The 27,214-nt window shown below is 32.6% G+C and overlaps 1 protein-coding gene across 1 annotated transcript; it reads left to right on the top strand.

Moving 5' to 3' along the window:
- Window positions 1-369: 369 nt before the first annotated feature.
- LOC110039603 (ubiquitin carboxyl-terminal hydrolase 3-like) lies at window positions 370-25,218 on the top strand. The gene is given in 7 exon segments (XM_020744727.1): window positions 370-568; window positions 15,797-15,913; window positions 19,677-19,775; window positions 22,568-22,592; window positions 22,595-22,749; window positions 22,866-23,047; window positions 24,634-25,218. Coding segments are annotated over 7 exon segments (1,137 nt in total). The 5' UTR covers window positions 370-409; the 3' UTR covers window positions 25,034-25,218.
- Window positions 25,219-27,214: the final 1,996 nt, after the last annotated feature.

Below are 27,214 nucleotides of genomic sequence, written 5' to 3'. Positions count from 1 at the left end.
AACTATATTTTAATCATTATCGTTATGATGTATTTTACTTAATTAATTTATGGTGAAAAATAAAAGGGGAATTTATATACATAGCATTTATATATCTCACACCAAAACTTTAATTTTTACAAACACAACATCCAAAATAGCACTAATCACACTTTTCAAATAGTGAAATCCATGTTTTCATATATAGATAAAGTGCTATTATTGCAAAAAATGAAATTTTTGGTAAGAGATACATAAATGAATAAGAATGGGGTAAAAATATATTGCATCAAATTTAATTTTTAGATTTTTTTTTTTCAAAAAGAAAATAAATAACGGCATTTTAATATTATTTTAACTTTCTAATATAGTCAAATGTCGAGGCTCAAAATAGTCTTTAGTCCCAAGTGGCAAGCGCCATGGCTGATGAATGAGGAGCGTGACTAGGGCTAGGGTTTCGCTTGATGTGAGCTCTTCATTTGTCGGAAGTGAACGGCGTTACAGTGGCGTGGAAGAGGTGGATGGTTATGGGAGCCACGGGTTCGAAGCTCGAAAAGGCTCTCGGCGACCAGTTCCCGGAAGGCGAGAGGTATTTTGGACTCGAGAATTTCGGCAACACTTGCTATTGCAATAGCGTTCTACAGGTTTCGCCCTCATCTACTTAACGGACTAGCTCCAATTGTTTCTGTTTTGTATTAGGGTCTGTTGGTAACGTTCGGAAGCTGATAGGGCTTTGGGGGAATGTGGGAGTTACCATGTGTGAAAGGAAAATGGGCTTTTCAAATGGTGATTTTAATGACTTTCTAGGCGCAGCCAATCTTATCGAGTCTGCTTTTTTAATATCTTTTTATCAATGCTACAGCTTGTATGTTTTGCAATTTTTTTGCGCCAATAAAACAGAACTTGATTGAAAATTTTTCAAAAAACTGAATTTTTCAAAAACTGATTTTTTTTTTTTTTGATATAGACGTTTTCCTTACAGAGTTTTCATTTTAGGATCTATCTATACTAGTTTGGAATCTTATGCTGCATGTGCACCAAGTATAATCGCCATTAGTTGAAATAAGAAAAGAAGCGGCCATTACATTGCGGTAAGACTGTTGAGAGTCATTGCAATGAAATCATTTCCGCTGTGCATAATCTGCTTCATTTATTTTTTTGATATGTAAGTGCTATGAAATATTGATTAATATGATTGAATGAACTGAAAATCAATTGTTAGAAGGAAAACTCCATCTTCTCTCTAATGTATATAACATTTTTCTTTGTCTTTAAAAGCAGCCATGGAATTATTGATGAAAGCCAATATGTAGGCTCCACTAGTCACTGCTGCCAGCAAATGTCTTAGTAGAAATTTTTATATTAATGTTGGAAAAAAGATGATGATGATTTGAGATGAAGTGCATGGATTCAATTAGGTGGTTAGCAAGATGAAAATGCTTCAATAGAGAACACTTCAAATGGTATGCAATGAATCATTATCATCCTAAAGTTGAACCTGATTAGAAAAGAATTTTCATCTTTTGTGCTGTCCCAGGAAGCTGTTGCGGGGAAGCTGACTGTCTGTTTGTTGCAGCTGTGTGAAAACAGCGGTGGAGCAGCTATTTCTAAAAAAATGACTATTCTGTCCCTATTTAGTGAAATATAAAAATATATAGTACTTGAGTGGTATGTATCTAAATGCACCCCCACCTTCATCTATAAAAAAGTAATATTTACATAGATAACAATCAATTATGAAGTATTTACATATATAACATCAAAACTTCTATACATACATACATACATACATAGCATCATTGTTTGAAGGCTTTCTAAAGATGACAAGACCAACTTTATTTACAAAATCCTTTGATTTGCTCACCATTTCCCAACAAATCATCTTTGTCAACTCGATCATATCTGATAATAGTTTCCAAAAGTAAAAAAAAAATTAGTTCACACATCTTCTTGTCATAATGCCTAATTCTAAGCCCATTTTTTCACAATGGTTCCCAAATTACAAAAACTTATTAAAAAAAAACAAAAAGCATGGAAGTCTATGAGGAGGTCTTTAAAGAGCTGCATATTTCTCCCTCCAAAGAGCTTTTCTGGCAATCAAAACCCTTTCATTCCCTCTGGAGAGAGCATCAACAGCTGGTTTGAACTCAAAGGACCAATAATCCCATCTCAATGGTTTGAGATATCTCCGGATGTAACTTACAGTAAGGGATTGGTCTCTGATGATGACAAAGCCGTGCGGCCTCAAGATTCGATCCATCTCCATAAGTTGATACTCCAGACTACAGCCATGTCGCTCTAAGTCCAAGAAGACGAACCAGGCATGAAGCAGGTCGTCGGTGTGCGGGTAAGTCAAGAACGACTCGGAGAAGGTCTAGTTCGATCCACTCTTCTCTCCGTCTCTCCGTGGTTTCTCATATGGGAACTCGCTACGGCAGACAATGAGCCGAGAAGGGGCATACGCGTAAAAGTAAAAAAGGGAAAGCTCAACTTTGGGAGGGATCCTACGGTCCGCCTTCCGCTGCGCTTTGGTGTCGCCGTGATCAAATCATCGCCCCAAACGGGTGAAATTCACGGGGGGACACCGCACCGCTCGAAAAAATCCCCCCAAACGGGCCCATAATGAACTCGAGCTTGGCTCGTCTTTGAAAGAGGCAGCTCGAACTCCAGCTTGACGTGTCGAGACCATATTATGAGCTTGAGCTTTCTTTTCAGTTTATTAACAAGCTCGAGAGATCAACTAGATAAACTCATGGCCGACGTTCGTTGAGGGGTTGCTTGAGGAAGTCAAGGCTAAAGTTTGTTGATGAAGGCACCGCTGAGATCGATCGTGAGAGCTCGCTTGAGAAGATGATCGGGAATTGTGCAGACAGAAGGTGTGCTAACAGAGGAATTATATAACAATGAATATTTTATATACTTAATTTGTTAGTACATGTTTTGTTGCATTGAATGCAAGCCAACCTTCTATTTTTTAAATCTTTCTTTACCAATGACTTTTTTGGAGAGTTGCATAACTTTATTTTTATTTATTATATTAATTTCTTAATTTTAAATGTTTAGTTTTATTGAGTCAACTCGCGGCTTATGAGCGAGTTTTACTAAATTCAATCTCGAGCTCGTTTGATATATGAGCTTTAGTTTGAGCTCAAACTTGAGCTTGTTAGCTAGCCGGCTCGGCTCATTTACACCCCTAATAGTGGGATTTGAGTGAAAATTGTTATGTTTCCTATTGAATGCATGAATTGAAAAGTTGAACTACATCCACAACCATATAAAGTAGCATGGGTAGATACTATAATTTCTATGATACAAAGTTGCTTGGTATCCATTCAAATTGTGACCTATAATGATATATGTTTTTGTTACGGATGTTGTGCGTGCCAATTTAGGTAGGCTACGATTGTATGATGTGGAGGTGGCAACTTGGGAAGTTTAATATCTATGTGTTTAAGATCAATGAGAGCACAAAATGTAAGAGTAATTATGTTTCAAAATAAGCAAACACTCCAATGAATTGAAGAAAATTTTGCATATTTTGCATTACATGCTTTTGAAAAGTAACATTAGATTGAGGAAATCATTTATGTAATGGCAGTTGTGAAATGAAACATTTATGTGTTTAAGAGTATGGTCGCACTTGAGGATACTAGCTAGTTGCTATGTAAATTTAAAGAATTTCATTTTGATGAGCTTCTTGATAAATGACAACTACCTAGTGTATGCAACATATCTTTTATTTGATTCAGATACCATTATTATACAACACACCACATTATTGAATGAATCTTATGGAGTGTGTTGAATTTAAAATAAGTTGATGAATTGCTTAGCACAAGATTTATTAGGCAATCGGGGTGACTTTGAGCAGTTCCTGCATGACTTACGCCTATAAAAGACAAAAGTTAGATAATGTGTGGATTTTTGAGTGATATGGAGATCACCACTGGATAACGATTTTCTATGCCTAAATTGGATGGTAAGCTAAATATGATGAATGGAGATGTTATTTTTTCAAAGGTTTAAATGAAAAGTGGTTATGATCAAGTATGTTGAGAGGGCTATGAATACTTGACTGCTTTTAAGACTTATGAATGATTAATGAGTCCTTTTTGAGTGTATAATGTACCAAGTACTTTTATGAGAACCATGAACCGTGTTGTTTGACCTCTCATTGGAAGATTTTTGCTTTTATACTTGCATTACATTTTAATTTTAACTAAATTAGTGAGTATCATTTGGGTCTTCTTATATATTTTTTTAAACTACAAGCAGAGATCTTATTTGAATCTAAGTGTTAGTTTGCTAGATCATTTATCATATTCACATGATTTATCGTGTGATTTATTTTGTTTGTTGATCATTTGTTGACTATGATAAAATTAGCACACTTAAAAATCGCTCGGTCTTGCTAACATTCATGACATTTTGAGCTTTCATATTTGTGCGCTTTTTCTAGCAATTCATTAAATGTTGTAAAATTGTTATGGAATTGATTAGAAATTGCCTCAAAATGGTAGGAGTTAAATGGGCAAATTTTGTTGAGTATTCTTTCAATGATATTAAGGAAATACTTCTTAGTGCATATATTCTTAGATTGTTTTATTTTGATGAAATATTCAAGAGTTCCTGTATGTAACTTTTGTGGTGATTGGAGTATGGAGTTAAGTGAGAATCATGAACCATTTTCTTTGACGTCTCATTGGAAACTTTTTGCTTTTATACTTTAATTTAATTTTAATTTTAATTAAATTACGGAGGATCATTTGGTTCTATTTAAAGAAGTTTGAGCATAGGTATTAAATGGGCTTTCTTTATGAATATACATTTGTGTTGAAATTGCGCTAGATTTGAAAGCAAACTTGGTTATGCTTTGAGTTGGTTTTTAAACAATGCTTGCTTGAGTGATTTGCTTTGATTACATCGAGGAAGGTTATGCAGGTTGTAAGTTTTCCAATAAAATATACCATAACTTACCTAGTGGTTGATATGTGCTTAACAAGTTTTTTTTTCCTAATTAGAGATGAATTTATTTTTGAAGGAACTTATTTATGCAGTCCTGATTCATCTTTGAGTGAAGTTTTAGTTTAAAATTTTATATTGATAGTATTGTCGGACATCCTAGTTGTGATAAAACCATAGTTATGATCATGATAGATAACATTAATCTAGCCAAAAAAGGGATGTGAGAATTATTTCGCAATTTAGAAATTTGAACACATCATATGACTGGAGAAAGGAGATGTAGTTATGAGCTTTACCTATTATTTTTAAGTTGTAGGGTGGTAGCATGCTACCTGTTTGAGGATTGCTATGACCTTAATGAAATATTATTCTTTGTGGCGTTTGATAACTTTTCTAACATGGATGATTTCATTCTATACTATAACTTGTTATATTTTATATGTTAAAATTCTATTTCAATGAAGTGGTTAAACTGCATGAATTATCTAAAAATGTTATGCATGTATGTATGCTAAATTCTTGAGTTTCTCATGCAAAATTTATTGAAAGGATGGGAATCCTATTAATTTTTTTTTCATTTTCCACCATAACGATTAGATAAACTGAGTTGTCAATTGGAGTTTGGGTGACCCATTATGGTGTTTGATTTAAGGGTGTGCATCTATTTTTGGTTGTGATTTGATATTACTTACGGCAGTGTTTTCCTAAAATCATATGTTATTTGGTCTACAAGCATGGGTCAATCTAAAGTCGTTACTGACCTAAACATAGAAAATTTATAGATTTTGTTGAGCTACTTATTGATTCCATATCTAATGAGTTTTCATAATCATTTGTGCATTATAAGCATGATTTAGTTGTTAGCTTTAAACAAACAGTAAATTTTGATATATACAAGTTGGATGTTAATGTAAGAGATATGCATAGTTTAAACTCGGCAATAATGTAGTGCGTTTAAATTATGAAAGGTTTCCTATAGGAACACTTCTGAAATTAATCACGAGAAAGTTGAGCTATTTAAAATCATACAGTACATTTTGACAAATGCTTATAAACTGAAACTTCTGGAAAATATTAGTATTAGTTTTAGATGTACATGATTATATTTTATTTCATAAAGTTTCTATCACTGCATTGGATTCTTCTCTCTTTCCATCACTTTCTTGTGAATTCAGATCCAATGCCATAGTCCATTTAATCTTGTTTGTGCTCATTCTAAATGAAGAGATTGTGTCCGTTCTTGATGGCGGATATCCAAGGTATCTTGTGCATTGGTGTGACAAATCTGCTTGTATCATATGAATGAGCTATTATATTTATTGATCCGTATTTGATGCTGTCCATATTCTTCATGAGAATTCAGTGGCTTAGTGATAGAAATCTGCTTGTTTATCTTCTCAAAAGCACGACATAAAGTAATGATTTGAGCAAGTTCATTTATTCATTAGTTGGTTTTTTATTTTAATAATTTGGTATATTTATGCCAGTTGGATGGCCTTGAGAAAGGAATGTTTTTGTGTTCTATCATTTACTTGGTTTATATGTTTTGGCATGATTGTAGATTAGTTTGGTTGTGGCTATTTTCAAGATAAAAATTATAGATAGGTTGGCTTTGGTAAGTTTCTAGAAGTATTTGTTTTATAAAACTTGTGGTCTACAATTGCCCAAGGTTTTTGATATGCAGTTTTGATTGTTAGTTGATAAACTAATTTGTTCTTTTATGTTAAAATAATTAACTGTAAGAAGTGGAATTGTGGTGTGTCATATTTCTTCTTAGAGGGTGAAATTTAGAATTATCTAATGTGTATGCACTCTGCAACTGTTGTTTGTGGTTCTTACTCTCATGAGTGATATAGATGTGACATCTGAATTATGGGCTGTTTGGCTTTCTCTATTGCTATTGTTTGGGAGGGTGGTGGTTAATGTTGTTACATTTTTTGAAGTTTTAAGGTTTTTTATGGAAAAATTTGGTGTTTTGATTGCTTCATAAAAAAGTAATTTTGGATAATCCAGAGCTTTGGGATAAATGATTTTAATATATAAATTTTATAACCTAAATTATGCTAATATTTTCCAATCATATCTACTATCTTAGGGTTGAAAATACCTTGTATATTTGAGGCATGCAATCTACGAATTTGATTGTATAAAAATTTCTTCTTTCATTTTCAATCTCGTGTGTATAAGCTGGATGTGCGTGATTCTCTCGAGTGCATTGTAATTGTGACTAACTAATTTGAGGAAACATCATTTCCTTATACCGATATGAGGCTTGAATCTTACTTTGGTATATTTTTCTTGATCTAATTTCTTTTATATTTTTTGTTATTGGTTTACTTGAGTCCTAACTCTTGTATTTATTGTTTGCATTTAAAGAGAGTAAAATGTCAGCTTATTTAATGTTAATGATATGTGAATTTTTACTTTTTTTTTACATGATTTATCAACATGGCATGATACTGAGCTGTATTAGAAAACTATTCACTTCAAATTGGTTTTAGAGTTTTAGGTTGTTAACATTATCGTTCTTAAGTGGAATAGTTGTTAATAGATCATGAAAAGGATGAGATTTCAACTACTTTATGGCAATAATTGAATGACTTGTTATACAAGTAAAATCAAATATATGATGACATTAATTTATCTAAAGCAATAATTGATTATTTTGGAAGCCAATCAAGCTCTTGTTTGTAAACTTAAAAGTAGATTTCAATCAAATTGATGAGCAATTCAACTGAATGCCAATTCTAATACCAGATACTGAAATATATCAAGAAAGACATTTGATGGTTTTCAACAATGAAATCTATGGAAATCAAATGTGTCAAAATCATGGAAAGTAAAAATTGAAATGTCTGCTTATTATGGTAAAATTCACCATAAAGGCTTTTTGTTTATTGGGTAATAACTTTAGACAATTTCTTTGAATGCAAAGCGCCTGTGACCGGTGAAAAGTGAGGTTTATTAAAATGAAATTTATTTAGGAAGCTAAAACTTATTAGATGATATAAAGAAAAATGTTAGATACGAACGTACTATCACTGGGTTAAAATGGAAAATACTTTTAAAAGTGAATTGCTTTTCTTTGTTATATTATGATTGTTTGCTTCATGAATTGCACTCATTAGAAAAAGGGATCAAAGTTGTTGCAAATAAATGAATGATTTTGAAGAATTGTTGCTGTGATTTGAGACTTGAAAATTTTAAATCACACTCTTTAGGTTTACATTTGGTTTGAATATTTTAAATTCACACTCTTTAGGTTTACATTCTGTTTTTTACAAAGAGATCGCTTCTCATCACATTGTGTCATTTGAGCATACAGTTTTTATCTTGCATTTTATTTTGTTCGAATTTTTAAATTGCTTATATTTAAGAAGGTTACTACATATTCGGGAGTCCATAATTTTGCCAAAGCAATAAAGTTTATTCTATTTCACCTAACATATCTAAGGATAATAACACCACTGTTAATAAGAATATTAAAGATAAATCAACAACTGCAGTTGCTTTTCAGCCTAAGAATTCTGCAAAGATACATTTAAGTGTCATAAAATGGGTTATTATACCGATGAGTGTCCTTATAAGCATATAAATGTGGAGGAAGATATTGAAATCAATTATTCTATTGTCTTATTAATTTGGTTAGGAAATTAGCTATCAAGTAATGCTATATGTTATAGTTGTTTGAATGTCATGTATTGCATCCTAAGGTTGAACTTGAATCTAATCATAAAGGAACTGCAATTCTTCGAACATGAGATGTTGCTCTGAAAACTTATGATTGTAAGACTACATGAAGGTGAAACCTGAATCAAATCCATAACCATGTGAGATTGCATGTGTAGATAAAACTACAATTTTTATGGTTTGGAAATCCATAATTTTGACTCAATTAGTTATATTGATAAAATTATGTGTGATATTCTTTTTGTGGAATCTGCTCATGTTATTTGGGGTGGACTTTGGATTTGATTTAGATATTACTAATTTTGAGAAGTTTAATGTTTATGCATTTTAGACTAATTTGAGAAGGGTAGGTTTGAAATCTTCAAAACCTGAATTTAAGACTTAAGACTGAAAAATAATGTATTGGTGATGAAGTTATTATTATTATTATTATTGCATATTTTTAGTAAACTTGTACTCGAGAAATAGAGCAGGCATGATGGATTAATGTATGACCTAGTGTTTTGTAGTTTTTTAGTTTAATAATGTATCATTTGAGGTTGTGACTAACCTAATGTTAATCATTACCGGGGGGAAATAACAATACTGATTTATTTCTTGGTTTATTATTACTTAAAATAGTTCAATGTATGTTGGATCCAATTGAACATCTTGAACTTAAGAGATAGATTGAAGAATTATATAAAAGGGATTTATTAGGTAAAGTATGTGTGCATCTACTGTACCTACTTTGCTTGCATCTAGAACTGATGAGAGTTGGCATGTGTGTGGGGATAATAAAGGAATCATCAAAACTGCCATTTAATATAAGTTTCTTATACCTCTTTTAAATGAGATATTATATATTATGAATGATGATGTTATATTTTCTAAAATCGATTCAAGGACACAATCAAGTTAAAATATGGGAAGGTGATGAATAAATTTTTTTTCTTAAACTAGTGGATTATTTTAATGATTGATGATGCTTTTTGGGTTAATTAATGTACCTAGTATTTTTCTGAAGTTAATGAACCATGTATTGTGATACTTCATCAGAATTTTTTTTTTTGCTTATTTGATGATATTTTGCTTATTTGATGATATTTTAATCCATTTTAATCCGCGGAAGACATAATATGATCATTTTATGTGTTAGGAGAGTATTTGTGGTTTTGCAAGCAGGAAATTTGTATTTTAATTTGAGTAAATGCTATATTATGATTTAAGATTTATTCGGATTCTTGAGTTATCTTGCTCACTAGTGAGATAGACTTGCTTGTAATAATTCACGACTAATTTGTGGGATACATAATATAAAACTGATTGGCTCGATGAATATCAAATGCTAAATTTATCGGAACTTAATTTGTCTAAATCAGATTTGATAAAAATCTATTTTTTTTTCTTAAAGCATTACATCAAGCAATGATATTTGCTATTTTGTTTTATGTTTTTATCTCTATTTAAAATTTTGTTATTTTGAACATTTCTATAATGATGGCCTTCAGAAAGGAACTATTTCCTTATATTAGGTGAGTTTCTTTGGTTCGGAAGGGATTCAAATTAGTTCGATTTTGGTAATTTTCAAGATCAAACTAATAAACATGTTGGTCTTTATAATGTTTTGGGAGTTTTTGTTTCATAATACCTATGGACTATGTTTGGTTAAGTTTTCCAATTTGTGATTTTGATTGTTAACTGATGAAGTTTGAATACATGTTTGGAGAAATTAATTGTAGGATGCCGAGTTTTTATCGTTATTTTCCTTAGTAAATGGTGGAATTTGTAATTTCTATGATATGGGGTATTTGCTTTGACTAAAAGTTTTGAATTATATACTGATTGCATTTCTAAGGGTTATAGGTGGCTGTTACCATTATGTAGTTTGGGAATCATAATTTTTTTAGGAAAACTTGAGTGTTTTTGCTTTAAGAAAATTTAAGTTTGAATAATTGAGATTAGAATTTTAGGAGTTTTTGTATGGTAAGCTGAGTTGGTTGAGTATCAACCATTTTTATTGGCTTGGAGATGACGAGTTTATAAATATATATTCTAAGACATGCAGTTGGAAACTCAAACATAATAAAAAAATTATTGTACTTTCCAATCCTTTTGTGCAAGGGCAGATCTGTACTGCTAAAATAAGATTTTTTTTTTAAAATAAAACCCTTAATCTAGTTTTGTCTTGCGCAAATAGCCATACCATAACAGCCTCACAGACACAGTAGCTAGCATCACATGATTTGGAAATTCTGCTTTTTTGCAATACGCGGAAGTCCCGTAACCTAGGATTTTTTATTCTACTAGTCCTAGGTCGGAAAGTGATCGTTGGAGAGAGGGCCGCCTGGTTTGCAATTTCAGCATATTATTTTCTTGTTACTTCTTTTTCTAATTTTTTCCTATTTCTCTATTTCTATTTGGGGTTCTTTCTATTAGGGACCTATTTATATGCAAGTTTTTACTGTTTTGAGAACTTTTGATTATTGCTATGTTATTTGAGGATGTTTTATTTTAGTATTCTTTATTGGAGACTTGTATCGTTAGATTTCTTTCAGGTGGTGTCTATGGATTGATAGGATCAGAGTGATGATCTCTCTCGGATGTTCGAAGGCTTGCTTTGTCATCCAACTGTTTTGTCGGTGCCTAGCCTAAGAGCAATTTTGTCATTTCTACTCCTAATGGCAAGTTTCTCTTTTATTATTATTATTGTTGGGTCTAAATAGACTCATTATGTTTAGGGTTAGGTCTATGCATGAGATTGAGTTGTGAGTCTCAGGTTTAGGGTTTGGGAGAGATTTGATACTTCTAGAATTGCAAGAATCGGGAAAGATCTTCTCCCTCATGAACTGTAGGTGCTTATCTTTTGTATTCTCATTGAGTTGTTTGAATTATTGAAGAAAATATTATTTTGCTCTAATTTTTATGGAAAAATGTGACGATTTTTTGCGCCTAATCATTTCAAATTGGTATCAGAGCTTCGATTTCTGAGAGATAACCAATCGGTTGTCCGTGATTGACCACCTTCGTGACAGAATTCAACCAGGGAAGGCCAAGACTTGATTGCAACATACAGTAACCTAAAACTCGCGTATTTCTCCTTCTCTCGCTGCGTTCGACAACAAAGACATGAGTTGTGGAAATCGCCCAGGCGTCGGGTTAGCTTGGATGTTAACAACACCATCAACGGGATCGTAGGTACATGGATGCCAACTATGGGATCGCACATTGCAAAACGGTCGCGATTCAAGCTAGGGTGCCGATGGCCGGTTCGCTGTGTGTCTCGTGACGATACAGTCCCAATCGTGCTAGATAGGGGGGTGAGAGTGGCATGCCTTGTAAGATACAATTGAGATTCATGTAGCTGGTAAGCAACGACGGGATCACGACGTACAGAGTGACTGAACCCCATCATTTTATGGAGTGCCAATTGTGAAATTCTAGAATTTGAAGTCGTTTGCTTCATCCAACACGTGGCCATACTGCGGAACATAATTTCTTCAGATTCCTTTGCTAGATCATAATTTTGCGGCTATGGAGGTCATGATTCAGACTATCTGGAAAATTATCTACAATATTTAAGCGTTTATGTGCTTCCATCCTTTGTGATAAAAAAATTTTATAAGAAGAATGACAATCAAGAAATAGATGATTTGGAGAAGAAATCAGAGGAAGAGATCGGCTAAATCAGATCTGGGATGGAAGAATGGTTCACCATCATAGATGATCAGTTTTCTTCTATGGAGAACCGATTGGAGGACCAGTTTGAGAGTATGGTGGAAATTCGAGTGATGATAGAGTCTTATTGAGATGCAATCCAAGACTCCAACGACGACTCAATTTGCAAAACCTAAAGAGAAAGAGATTGAATGTGAAGAACATGAGGAGGAAAACATTCACATCACGTACCCCCTCCCAAGGCTATGATTGGGGGTGGATTAAAGATTTTTGATGGAGATGGTTGGGTCGAAACATGAAAAGAGATTATGCAAGAGGTATGAAAGAGTACGAAGAAGAAAAGAGAGAAACAAGGAGATGATATGATATGACTATGATCGAATGAGGGAGTTTTACTTTCAATACATGTGGGGAAACAATATAGGGAGAGGAAGTTGGGGTGGAGATGTTAGGGTTAAGAAGTTGTATATTTCGTTCTTCGAGAGGGAAGACGCACATGTGTGGGTGCATCGGGCGGAGCGATACTTCACAGTGAATTATCTAAATGGGGAGGAGAAACTCATGACGGTAGGGTTATATTTGAAGGGGAAAGCCTTAGCCTGATTTTAGTAGAGGGATGCTAGATACCCGATTCGTTCATGGGAGGAATTTAAGGATTATTTATTGGAATGTTTCCAAGACATTTAGAAAGTAGACTTACACAAGCAATGCTATATCTTGACTCAGGAGGAGATTGCCATGGGATATATGAAGAGATTTGAGCTATTGTCAGGATGACTGAGGGGGATTTTTGAAACAAGATTGGAGGAGAATTTCATGAAAAGGACTAAAACCCGATATACGGGCAACACTTCGATTATTGAGACCGCGGGGATTGAGAGAGCTCAGATGATGGAGGATAAGAACCAGATGGAGAAGGACAACAGGAGCAGCATAGACGGAGCGTTGTACCAAACTGCTACAACCATGATGATATTAAAATATTAGATAGTGAAGTCCAGAGGGAGGGTGCAGGAGACAAGAATAATGAGGCACGATCGGGAGCGACACTCAAGAGCCTTACAGAGACAAATTTTGGAGAATCTAGCCAAGGGGTTATGTTTTTAGTATGATGAAAAGTTTACCCTAGGACACAATTGAAAGGATCGAAAATCTCATGTTCTCACGGTGCATGATGAGGAGATAAAGGATGAAGAAATAAAGGCAGTTGTGGTGGAGCAGGAACACTCATTTTTTCCCATCTTGAGGGCAAGATATCTTCTGAGGGAGTATTGTTACGTGGGTGGGCAATTGTCTTTTTTACTCATAAGGGCAAGTTAGTCTTTTATTATTGATGTTGTTTGATATAAATAGGATTTATGTTTAGGTTTAAGTTTATACATGAGATTGGGTCGCTAATCTTATGTTTAGGGTTTGGGAGAGATTTCCTAACTCTTGAATTGTAGGAATTGGGATAGATCGCCTACCTCTCAAATTGTAGGTGCTTATCTTTTGTATTCTCGTTAAGTTGTATGGATTATTAAAGAAACTTTTATTTTGCCCTTATTTATGTGGGAAAGTGTGCTTGATTGTATCACCAACTTGCAACAAATTGTGATTCGCTGCATGATAACTGCTACTTTTCATTCGGATTTGCTGTTCTGCTATAATCCACGCCATATTTTCAGCCGCCATCCATCCTCACTATCCCATTACCGATCATACAACTTTCCTAACATCTTTTTGTATTCCCTCACACCTTCTAGACATTTTAGAACAATATCTCTCACCACCTGTGTTTCTTTTATTCTCTGTTTCTTCATTGTTGACACCATCATCTCTCGGGATTTCTCTGTTCACCCTTTGTTCTATTCTTCTTGATTGTGTATTGAAATTGTCTTATTCTTCTTTGTTGCTATTGATTCTGCGCCTCTACTATCTTTTTCTGCTACTGAGATCAGGCAAATCTCTATACCTTCTTTCTATTTGTCCTCTGCAGGCTGTGTTCTCCCATGGTTTTTCTTCAACTTGGTCTTCTTTTTCATGCGGCCTTCTTTACCTCTAGCTGTTTAGCATCATGATTTGTGCATTGATTTCTGGCATGTGAAAGATGTAATGTATTTCTTAGCTTTTATTACCAGACTTTCAAGCTTGATTTATATCTGGAGTTGAGAAATTGCCAACTTATTGTTATTATTATTATTATTATTTCCTATTGAATTAATGTAGTTTAATTTTTGTTAGCTTAACTTTTTTTGGCTAGTTTGAAGCGAAAGTCTTTCTACATACACCCTGAATTGAATAATTCTATTTTCTTGTGTGAAAACTAGTTGATGTGAGAGTTAATGGCTGTTTTCGATTGAAATAGTCAAAATTACTCATCTTTTGCTTTTGATAGTTTAATCTGTATGTGATATAATTGCTATCCTTTTCTTTTCATTCAGGTTGAAACTTTTGTTGTAGGGTTGAGTTCAAAATTGGTATATCCGGAATTTGTACATTTGTACGATTTTTAAATACACCTTAAAATATAGCATGCCACCATCGACCTCTTATTGTTCCGCCGCCGCTATTAGCTATCATCGATAGTTGTCGTCGCCCACCACCGCCCTCTCGCTTTTGCCCCTCACCGCCACTGCTACCACCTGCATTTTACGTTGACATTGAGTTCTTTCAAACCAGACAAAAAAATATAAACTTGTTTTTTTTCTTACACCAAACCGAATAGCTCTAAAATATTTTAACTACACTATTTTTATTACATTGTATTCCTTTTACACTGCATCATATTGTATATACCCAAAAAACCCCATTGTTAAAAAAATAATAAAATCCTTTGCATGCCGGTTTTGAGAGAACGGAAGTGAAACTCATTAAAATTCCAAATAGATGAGAATTTAAAAAATGAGAAGCAAATGGCCATGAATATTATAGTTTATCTGTGCTTTGAAGGAAAAAAATTAAATATCGAACGCATATTGTTTTTTAATTAAAAAATTCATGCGTTTCAATTGACACACTTTTGTAGTTGGAGTGATTACTAGGGTCTAGAAATCTTTTTCTTTTCACAAATTTTTGAAAACTGCTAAAAATGTTTGAGCCAGGTGAAATATCGGTTATGTTTGATAAATTACAGCTGTAGAAAACTGTCCTAAATTGACCTTTAGTTATATTTGATAAATTACAGCTGTAGAAAATCTCCTAAATTGACCTTTAGTTATATTTTTTGATATTCATGGTAAATCCTCTTATTGTAACAGGGTAAAGTAGTTGGAGAGTAGTGCTTTTTACTTGGACACTTCCTTAAGTTTTATTATAGAATTAGTTGCTTGATTTATCTTGTATTATTTGTTTTATTTTTGTTTGTCTAGGTCCTTTTGTTTGTTTGTTTGTTGTCTTTCTATTTTAGTGGTACTTTTATAAAGGAGTTGTCTTTCTATTTTAGTTGCACTTCTAATGAGCCTCAGAGGATAATGAGTTTAGGTCTGACTTGATTAACTGATCTATTAAACCCGACATTCTGCAGGCACTTTACTTTTGTGTCCCATTCAGAGAACAGCTGCTGGAATACTATGCAAATAACAAGAATGTTGGGGAAGCTGAAGAGAACCTGCTGACGTGTTTGGCCGATCTTTTTAATCAGGTGAAATACAGATTTTAATAATTTGTAGTTTTTTTTTCTCTCTCCTGCCATTCATATTGTTTCAGCATAATAGATGGCTTCATGATTATTATTATTATTATTTTATTTTATTTTATTTTATTTGTGCTTTATTTGAAAATGTTGGTTCTTATATAAAGATGTATAAGTAGGGTACCTGGTTTTCAATATTATGATTTGCATGTTTATGAACATTGAATATCATTGTATTTGAGGGGTCCATCAACTCGCTGGATGCTAACAAGTCTGGACTGTTGATTATTGAATTTATATCCAGCCCCGCTCACATTTGTGTGCGCGCTAAACATAAACTTTTATCATAGATAGCCATAGAAAATAATATTTATGATCAGCTGGTATGTATGCATCCCTGATGATATTGAGAGTGACTGATAGGATAAGTGAGAATAATAATCTTAAGTGTAGTTTGTAGCTAATTTAAAGGGTTATTTATTTCTTCTCGTCTCAATTCCTAAAAAATGTATATGTAGTTTCATAAATTTCCAAATAATTGTGCATGTCTCAACTGTCTGTTTGACTTGATATATGACAAGCGAACCTGTAGAATTGTAAGCGTCTGCACTGCATAGCTTGCAATGCACCTTTATCATATGAGGATGTCATGTCTCAACTTGCCCCAAGGACTTGGAAGATCAAAGTGAGAATAGATGGTTGGACTGTAATTTTAAACGCTTCATATAACATCACAGGTCTTTTAAAATCTTTGAATATTTCAAACATATAGTTAATTTGAATATTTCAAACATATAGTTAATTAGTTTTGGCCAACTAATTCATAGGATTTCATTTATAAACAAATCACAAGATACAACATATTTGTTGTGTTACCGTCAAGAACTTGCAAAATACAAATTGTTACATATGTTTACATAATACCTATCACACGTTATTCTTTTGCTATAAACACACTCTCTTTTCACCCATTTAATTTAAGGAATGCTTTTCTACAAATAATTATCAACTATGGGTGTGAGTTAAACATCAAACTCAGGGGTTAATGAATTTTAATTTATAGTAATTCAAAATTTAGCGGACAATGTACATGTAGATTATTATAAGTAATTTATAGAATATTGTCAACGAGTATATATGCATTTGTAATTTACTCTATGGTGGAACAAAGAAACAAGCGTTTATTTGCTCTTTTGTCTTGAAAATTCGATGAATCAACTAATAATATAATACATCCATCATATAAATATCGTTTATCTTTGTAACTGTAAAGACATTCATTTCGATAACTTGTTTCAAACCTATCTCAACATCAAAAGGAGTACTTGCAATAATTTTATATGCACAAGTACAACCATTTTCAGCCAATACAATAAGTGGGTGGACTCTATCTTTCAACATAAACAGGTACAATTATTTCTAACTAGTATATTCCTTTAAATGGTCATGTTGTACTTGCATTGTTTCTATTTCATTTGCTTTATATTCTTAGGGTATAATATGAGTTATACTTATCATATGAAGAGGTTTATAAATGACAACATTTATTTAGTTACTTTTGAATGGCTACTTCGGGTCATAATATTATTAAATGCATAAAAAAAAGGCATAACAGTGGATGCATTAAATTTTACAAGAAATGAGCTTAATTGTTATAAAATAGAATACAATTAAACACCTTGGAAGGTTTTCTTGTCTCTAAATCCTCACACTCTTACTCTTTAGTTTAATTCCTAATATCAATAGATATTAATTGTACATAAGGGGTTTACTTTCTTTGATTTCTAAAAAAAATTCTCTTTTAATTTTATATCTTTTTATTGTTTTACAATAATTTACTTTTAGTTAACTCTATAAATCATGCTTAGCAAATTTAGTTTTTGAAATCTTTAACTTAATATTTAAATTTTGGCATATTGCAACATTAAGCACTTTAAATTTTCAATTTCCATTTAAATTATACAAAACATAACACTCAAATTCTCTTTACTATAATTTGATATCATGACTTTATTAATCTTTACTTCTATTCAAAGTCCTTAATCCAAAATGAATGTTTGTGACTATTTGATTTAATGATTAGCATACTTTCACTCTACCAACCTTTAAATTTTTTTGTTCAAATATACATGATACTAAATTTCCTTTTTCAATTTTATTATTTTTTATTAGATGAAACCATTAAATTTAATAATTAATTTTTTAAAAAATCATTAATACATTCAAACCTCAATTTAATATTAAGTTCTCTTGCTCTTGTACAGTTATTAACATTCTAATTTGTACGCAAAAAAATTTGAATTTCTTGCATAAATACATATATTTTGTTAATATTGATAATCTAAAAACCGTTTACTAGAACATAACAATGTTTCTTTAAATTAATCAAAGAAAAAATTATTGATTTAATCAATAAAAATTCACGGTTTTATGATGCACATGCATATTCTCTCTCTTTTTTTTTTTTGGGCAAAAGAACCAAACTATCTGCATTTATTTTAATTTTCCTTGCAAAATTCCTAGCCAAACGTTTTATTTGTGTATAAAATAATTCCAAGTTTAAATTGTAGATGAAAACTTTGTTAAGGCTTATCTCTTAGGTTCAATGGTAAATGAAGAAAATCTTAGCTCTAAATGTCAAAACATTGATGCACTACAAGTACATAGCTTGATCTTGTATGATCGAGTCCATTCTTGGCTCCTTCTCTAGTCATTGAACCTTGTTTGCTCACCTTGTGCTCGCTCGCAATGCTTGCCCTCTCTAGCTCTCTTGCCCGATTGAACTTGCTCGATTGCTTAGCCTCACATGCTTGCCTTATGTCTCTCGCTCTCCCACTCTCATTTGCTCATTCATCTTTTGTTTCACTCGCTCTCTTTTCATAATGGTTCGCTCATTCTCTTCTTATTAAACCAAAGCTTGGTTATTCAATGCCTTATTACTCAAATTAATGGCACCTAAAAGAGGTATCTCGCTAATTATCCTGCACTCATTTTTTTATTAATTAAATTAATTAAATTATTTAATAATTTTTTGTTGAAGTCATCTTAATTAAAGTTTAAGACATTTGAAGAAATTATGGGTAATTACTTAGCATTTTATTACCATAAAATATTATTTTAATAGTTTCAAATTAATTAATTATATATAAAATTGTATATATTAGTAAGTTATTACAAAAAATGCAAAGTTGTTTTTTCAGGATACCATCTGTACATTTTCTTCTGCCTTTGGGTTTGAGAATCACATTCTCACATATCTCTCTAATTTATTGTGGCTTGGTTTGTGTATTCATTAATTTCAACTCCGACTACCATTCCTTTTGCTAAAAGCTATATTGTAGTCGGTTGCTGGTTATTTTGTTCTTTAGAAGAAAATTTTAAATTTTATTTGATTAATTTTTTTGTTAGCCCTTTTTTATAGAGGTGCAGCCCACATGCACACCTCACCCCAAATTTACTAGCACTGCTTTTTATTTATGTTATTATGTCCCCAAACGTTGTCATCTTTCTCTATTTGTTTTTATCATGCACTTAATGCAGTTCTCTTTTTATCTAGTCTTTTACCTATAATTATTGAAATTAACATTTTCACGACATTCATATTATCTGTTAGTGTTTTATTTGATTTGTTTTATTGCTTGTTACTTTGATCCATTTTCCACAACTAGTGTTATAGACTTCTAGTTTAGAACATCTTATCATGAAGAACCTCGATCATTTTGCCCAAATTAGACCATCCCGGTGCTCAGTGATTATATGTTGCTATATGCAGATCAACTCATCGAAGAAGAAGACTGGTGTTATTGCCCCCAAGCGGTTTGTACAGAGAGTGAAGAAACAAAATGAGCTTTTTCGCAGCTATATGCATCAGGTAATTATTTATGAAATAGCTGAATTCATTCATTTTAATGTCGTACATAATTTATTGGCATCAATTCACTCATTGAAAACATCTTGAACTACTCTATTCAAAAGATTATGCGACCAATTTGTTAAGTTTCTGTAATAGGGGGGTACAAGGATCCAAATTTGTCTCCTATGTGCTAGAAGCTTTTGTTCTGTTGGTTCCGGTGACCTGGTGCCACTTAAGCTGTGTATTCTTCGTAGTCCCATATTTTATTTTAGGTTATGACATTTCTTCAAATACGAAGTCTTATTTGTAATGCGGACATTGTATTAGAAAATAAGTAAATGTTCTTGCTATGATTAAATTTTTGGAAGATTTACATACATACCACTCGATTCTAATATATTTACATATCTAACGCCTAAACTTTAATTTTCACATATATGTTACCTTACCTTTGCATGAAATGTATTTCACTTTTTAAAAGAAAAAAAACTTTTGGTATTTTTTATATGATATGAAAGATTTGGGTGTTATAAATGTAATAAGCAAACTTGACGTGTTAGATAATTAAATAAATAAGAATTGGGTGGTGTGTATGTAAACGCCACAAATTTTTTGTATTGTTAATGATTTGGAGTTAATGTAGTCTCAATTTAGCACATTTTTCGCGGATAATGGGCTCATTCATCATGCTTCATTTTCTTATATATCTCAATAGAATAGTGCTGCTAACTGTAAGTATCATCTTTTGCTTGACGTAGCCTAGACCTTGATGCACCATATGAATGTTCATCGTTAATTCTTGGGTGATAATTTTAGCTGCATGCTCTCTTATTAATCGTGTCTCATTTACTATCTTTGGCGATGCCGCCACATTTTCCATTCCTTGTCCATGCCGCTTCACATTTTGTACATTCAATTTGGCTCATGATAAATTTTTTTATTGGGCCATTCGGTATATCTGTCTAGGCTACTCTCATTCTCAGATAAATTTATCATTGTTACAACTCCATACTAGGTGCTTATATAATTCCGCAAATGTTACCATCTTCTTTACATATCTTCATTTCTCGTAAACATCCGTACTATCAATCTTTATAGATATGCACTCTTGTTGAAATTAGTACCGTATTAAATTAGCATTGGGATCTAGTCACACCTCTTGGCATTATACTTGTCTCATTATGTTGTCTTTACACCATCAAATCCATTTTGATGGATCTTTTGATAGTTGCAAAGCACACTTGGCTGGTTATTTTTAACTCGAGTCTATTTGATCAACTAATCTGATGCTTCCTCAATTGTCAAGCTCAACCCCATTTAGGTTCATTTATTTGATACAATCAGTCAAGACTGGCCTTCTGTACAAATGGAGGCAAGTAATGTTTTATATAACAATTTCATTGAATTCATTTATATGGTGCAACCATTAGGGTACATTATTATGACGGAGGCTAGAGTATTTATCTTAAAAAGTCCTATGAGCTAATGAAGAGTTCTCGGGCTTGGTGATCAGTTTTGTAAAGTTTTTTGTTGAGTTTGGTTTTTGCATCAACACATCAAATCATTTTATCATCATCATCTAATACACTTTATTTGGATATATTATTTTGATAGTCCATGTAGATCATTTTATCATCATCATCTAATACACTTTATTTGGATCTATTATTTTGATAGTCCATGTAGATGGCATTCTACTTATTAGGAGTAATGGGAAAGGGGTTATTGAAATAACACTATCTCATGAGTATTTTATGAATAAATATATGGATCAATCGAAATCTGTATTAGAATAGAGTTTGTTTACAACAAATGACATTTAAAAAAAAAAGGAAATTGGGCTTTTATATGATACTTCCTTTGACATTTGGAAAGCTATCAATGATGTGGAAAATTTTTTTTTGGAGTATTTTATTAATTGCAAAAGGCTCATCAATAATGAAGAAACTTTTTGGGATGCATCTTGCTATCGCAAACGGCTGCCAATAATGATGAAATTTACAGGGAACCTATCATTATGATCGATAAATTGATCTATCCTATTGTCACCGGTTCATATATTTCTGTTGACGTAGGTTATAAGTCAATAGGCGCAAACACCAAATAGAAATTAAAGTGGTTTGGTGTATTCTTTGTTTTATCAAAAAGTTCTAGAAGATAAATTCTAAACCCTAAGCGCAATCTCATGGTTTATTGTAGAACAAAATATGTTGAAATGGTCTATAATTTCTTTTAGATGAGGCTTTGGGTCCACTAAAATTTTCTAAGCTATTTAATGAGCTGGAGCTAATTAATGATCATACTCTAGCTTTAAGCGGAGTATTGTAGTAAGAAGTACTTCTATTATACCTGGCTACATTGCATTGATTCCTTTATTGAATAGAGAGGTTCTCTATTGAATAAGAACATGTAAATCTCTTTCCGAAAGAACATAGTCCATCTTTCCTTTTATGATATGTGGGGTGAAGATATGACTTCATTGGGGTTTGTTCAGACCGAAGATCCATTCACTTAGAAGTGTAGAATTAGATGATGTCTTCATTGGGCTTCTGGTGGTTCTCTTTCACTTAAAGAGTCTTCCCCCACATGTTTTATGCTGATGTTTGACGGAAAGACCATAAATTCCATTGCTAATATGAATCTAATGCCTTTTCTACTGCAATACAAATTCAAAAAGCTAATGAATGGGTTTAAAAAGCCTTCTTCTATATTTTTTTGATGTTTTGATTTTAGATGCTTCCTGCATTTTCAGTCTCATAGGTTTTTGAAACGTTATGGGAACTGAACTATCTTTTACCTTCGTGAACTAGGATGCTCATGAATTTTTAAATTTCCTGCTGAGCTCGTCGACATATTGGAGAAAGAAGCAAATTCTAAGGATTCCCCTGGAAACTCATCACAATCAGAAAATATAGCAAATGGGTCAAGCCATCTTCAAGCTAACGGCATTAAAAAAGAACCCCAGATAACTTGGGTCCATAAAAGCTTTCAGGTGAAGTTACAGATTTTTGCTTTATACGATAATTTTTCAACACTAATATTTATAGATTGTGAGATAGTTTTCTACTGAATTCTGAGGTTTGCCATCTTTTCAAATATGGCATGCAGGGTTTATTGACCAATGAGACTCGATGCCTAAGGTGTGAAACTGTCACTGCAAGGGATGAGACTTTTTTCGATTTAAGTGTAGATATTGAGCAAAATAGTTCCATCACAAGTTGTCTGAAAAACTTCAGTTCTACTGAGACATTGAATGCTGAAGATAAATTCTTCTGTGACAAATGCTGCAGGTTATTTTTCCAGTTCTTTTTTGGATTTTTCCATGCTTTTATAGAGTGTATCACGAGTGGGGTTATCAGCGATGATTGCTTGATCTATGAAAATTTTGCTTATTTTCTATGAACTTAGACTGTGCAAGCCACCCCTTAGGTGTAGTTGTAAGTCTTTTGAGAGTAAAACAGCACAGAGATTCTAGAAGTCACCAATGACAGCACCTTGTAGACATTTTTTTAAGATTAACATACATACCGCTCAATTCCTATGTATTTATATATCTAACATCTAAACTTTGAAAATGTGTATTTCACCTTCTAAAAGTTTAAAAAATGGTATTTTTTATGTGATCAGGGGCGGAGCCAAGGGTATCTCCAGGGTTGCCCACCCTTAGCTTTTCAATTTTATAATAAGAGTTTTTTTTGTAATTTTGCCTCCCCTAACAAAATACTTTTGCTCAAACAAACTGCGAAGGAACCTGTTCAAACTCCACTCCGTTTGCTAAAACCATATTTAAGCTTCATTCATTTAAATTCATTATTAAAGTTCAAGCTTAATTTTTGTGTCATATGTTTAAGCTCGATTCATTATTAAAGTTCAAGCTTGATTTCACTATGGCAGCTCATTTAGCCTTATGGAGTATTAATGATGTAGATAAATAGTGTTTTTTTTTAGCTTATTAAATTTGAATAACCAAATTAATTTGAAAACTAAAGTTTTTTTTTTTTGAAGGATTTAAAACACAACTATTAATTCCAACAATATAAAGCCTACATGACCACATGCAAGTCATAAAACTCGAATAATTTTGGTTTGCCTTTCCATTTAAACAATTGTTATATCATGTTTCTTCTTGATATGAGACTAAAAGAATCAAGATGAAAAATATACATTACATTTTTCATGTGAACGCTGAAGGAGTATATTTATATATTTATTCATTAGTTTTTTTTATTATTTTTTTATCTAGTATTGGTTTCACGTCAATTTCTTTAATGTAAATAATATAAAAAAGAATTTAATTTTATATCAATTTTTCATCATACTTTATTGAAACTAATCTAAACCTTTTTAATTATAATTTGTTGTGTGTTTTAGATAAGTTGAACTCGAGCTTTAATCTAATATCTTAACGTGCTTCTTCAAGAGTTTTAAACGATGTGGTATTCTTTTTCATTTTTTAAAATTAATTAATTTATTTAATTAGTTTGCTCACTCTCAAAAGAATGGTTGGTTTCGCCTCTGGATGAATGAAAGATTTTGGTGGTATAAATGTAAAAAAGGAAAGTTTAGGTGTTAGATATGTAAATATATAGCAATTTGATGGTATGTATGTAAATGCTCTTTTTTTAAATTGAATGTCAATGCAATATATCTGATCTGCTTATTAGTCCTGACATTTTTTTTAATGCAAAATCAAGACTTTTATTGCTAAGCAGTGTCTGCATAACGTCTCCTGATTTCAAAACTTAGGATTTAGTTCAGTGAATTTGCCTTACTCTTCTTCTTCAAAACAAGCTGACATCTTTTTCTTGTTCTTAAGTCTATCTGATTAATTACGAGGCTATTTGTGTAACCATTTTTTTCTTTTTTTATTATTTAGCTTGCAAGAAGCCCAGAAAAGAATGAAAATAAAGAAACCGCCTAATATCCTCGTTATCCATCTCAAGCGCTTCAAATACATTGAACAACTCGGTCGGTACAAGAAGCTATCTTACCGTGTCGTGTTTCCGCTCGAGTTGAAACTCAGCAACACACTCGAGAATGCTGATGCAGAGTATTCTCTCTTCGCCGTCGTCGTTCATGTTGGCAGTGGGCCCAACCATGGTCACTATATTAGCCTCGTTAAAAGTCACAATCATTGGTTGTTGTTTGATGACGAAAATGTTGATATATTTGATGAGTCTGCCGTGCAAACATTCTTTGGCTCGGCACAGGAGTACTCCAGCAACACAGACCATGGGTACATCCTATTCTATGAGAATCTTGGCGGTAGGAGTTAAGGTGCTGTCCATTTTTGTGGTATTTTAGTCTTTATTTCTCCTGTTTACCATTTACCTTCATGTAAATTCAAAATTTGCAAGGCCAGATGTGAAAGGACATGATTCCTAAATTGGATTCACTGTATAGCAAATGGTAGTAACATGCCATATATCTCAATAATACGAGTGTAAGTGAGTTGATATCAGGGTTGAGAAATATTCTTGTGTACTTTTCTCTTTTTAATATTTAAAATGGAATAGTTTTCTTTAATATCTTCCCAGTTGCTGGACATTTGCCTTGTTTTTTACTCTTCAGATCATGAAGCAAAGAATGAACGACAAGCTTTGTCTTCCAAGGTCAGTGTACTTTCTTCTTTCCAATCTGTCGAGCTCGTTTCAAAACTTTTTTACATGTTTATGAGTTGCCTTCACCTGATCAATTAATCACCTTGTTTCTTCTTATATATTTTTAGGGGCATTTACATACATATATACCACACAATTCTTATGTTTTTACATATTTAACACTTCAAACTTTTATTTTTACATTTATAACACTTAAATTTGTCTTATCACATCAAATACCTCTATTCCTAACCTTTAAAAAGTGAAATAATCATTCTGTCAAGTAGAACTCTCTTGCCTCTGGTGGCTTCTGATGCTGGTTAAGGCATTATTATTGCTCACCATCTCAACAGCTTTTGTTGATTCGTTATTTTTCTTTCAATTTTAGTTATCGCTTTTTTTGTTAGGTTTGTCAGCTGTCATTATCATTTGTTTTATCTTAATCACATGTTTCATAAATGCATCCACATTAATTCATTCCATGTGAAATGAGATTTTTATTTATTTACCTTACACAATTAGCCATTTTTTTATCTTATTTTCAGATACTTTATCTTTAATATTGTGTTTCCTGATGTAATTATTTAATACTCATCATCATCAGCCCATTTCTTAAGTTCAAACTTTTTCAAAGAATAGACATCAAGTTCCCCTTCATTTTTTTTGTGTAAATAAAAAAAAAAAGCAATGCATTCAATTGGTGATTAAGTGATTAATTGCTGGAAATTTATATGCAATGCATTCTCTTACATTTTTTTAAAATTGTCATTCAAATATTAAAATTCATAATAAAATTGTTTAACTTGTATTTTTTTTTATTTTTTTTCAAATTCATAATAGGAGCCATGTTGCATGTATAAATATATGGATTTATAGTTTGGAAAAAGTGATTGAGGTGTAAGGATATAATTGCTATAAAAGACTTGTTCTATTCATTAAGCACTTGGGCTTGTATAAAGCCTTAGAACTTTCTTATAAATAACTCCTATATTTCTTCTATATTTCATATTTACAATTAGAACCCTTAAAGAATGTAAATCTCAACACTCCTCAAGATGGGCATAAGATATTCATTGGGCCCGTCTTGTCATATAATTTAGTCAAATCTAATGAGATGTCCTTTGGTGAGGCAATCAACCACTTGCTCTCTAATGGCTACATGGCCTAGCTCTAGTAGATCGTTATTCAGCTTTTACTTGATGAAGAACCTATCAATCTACACATGTTTGGTTTTACCATGTTGTACTGGGTTGATGACTTGTGTCACCATAACTTTATTTGACTCCTTGGTACACATTGAGCTCTACCAAAAGGGCTCTCAACCACAACATCTCAGCAACTCCGAAGGCAATTGGCCTTGTACTTTGCCTCTGTCGTTGATCTTGCAACTATTGACTGTTGCTCTTCCAACAGACCAAGTTGTCCCCTACAAATATATAGTATCCTGACGTGATCCTCCTCTTATTCGCACAACTTGCCTAGTCAGAGTCACAAAATCCCTCTCAATGCATACATGCCCATTCCTTAAAGATCAACCCCTTCCCTGAAGCACTCTTCAATTATCTCAGAACCCGATACATTGCATCCATATGACTTTTCCTCAGATTATGCATGTAGCTACACACCACACACTCACTACGAATGACATGTAGGGACGAGTGTGACTCAAATAGATCAGAAGACCCATCAATCTCTGGTATTTCTCACAATCAACTAGCTCTCATGCCTCTGCACTCAGCTTGCTCTTCTGATCAATTGGATAGACTACATGCTTGGATCCCAGCATGCATGTTTATGTGAGATCTAATATGTACTTCCTCTGAGATAAGACCATCCTCCATCATACCTCAATATCTT

Source organism: Phalaenopsis equestris, unplaced genomic scaffold (genome assembly GCF_001263595.1).
Source record: "Phalaenopsis equestris unplaced genomic scaffold, ASM126359v1 Scaffold000002, whole genome shotgun sequence".
NCBI classification, from domain to species: Eukaryota; Viridiplantae; Streptophyta; class Magnoliopsida; order Asparagales; family Orchidaceae; genus Phalaenopsis; species Phalaenopsis equestris.
This window is presented reverse-complemented; position numbering and strand designations above follow the sequence as displayed.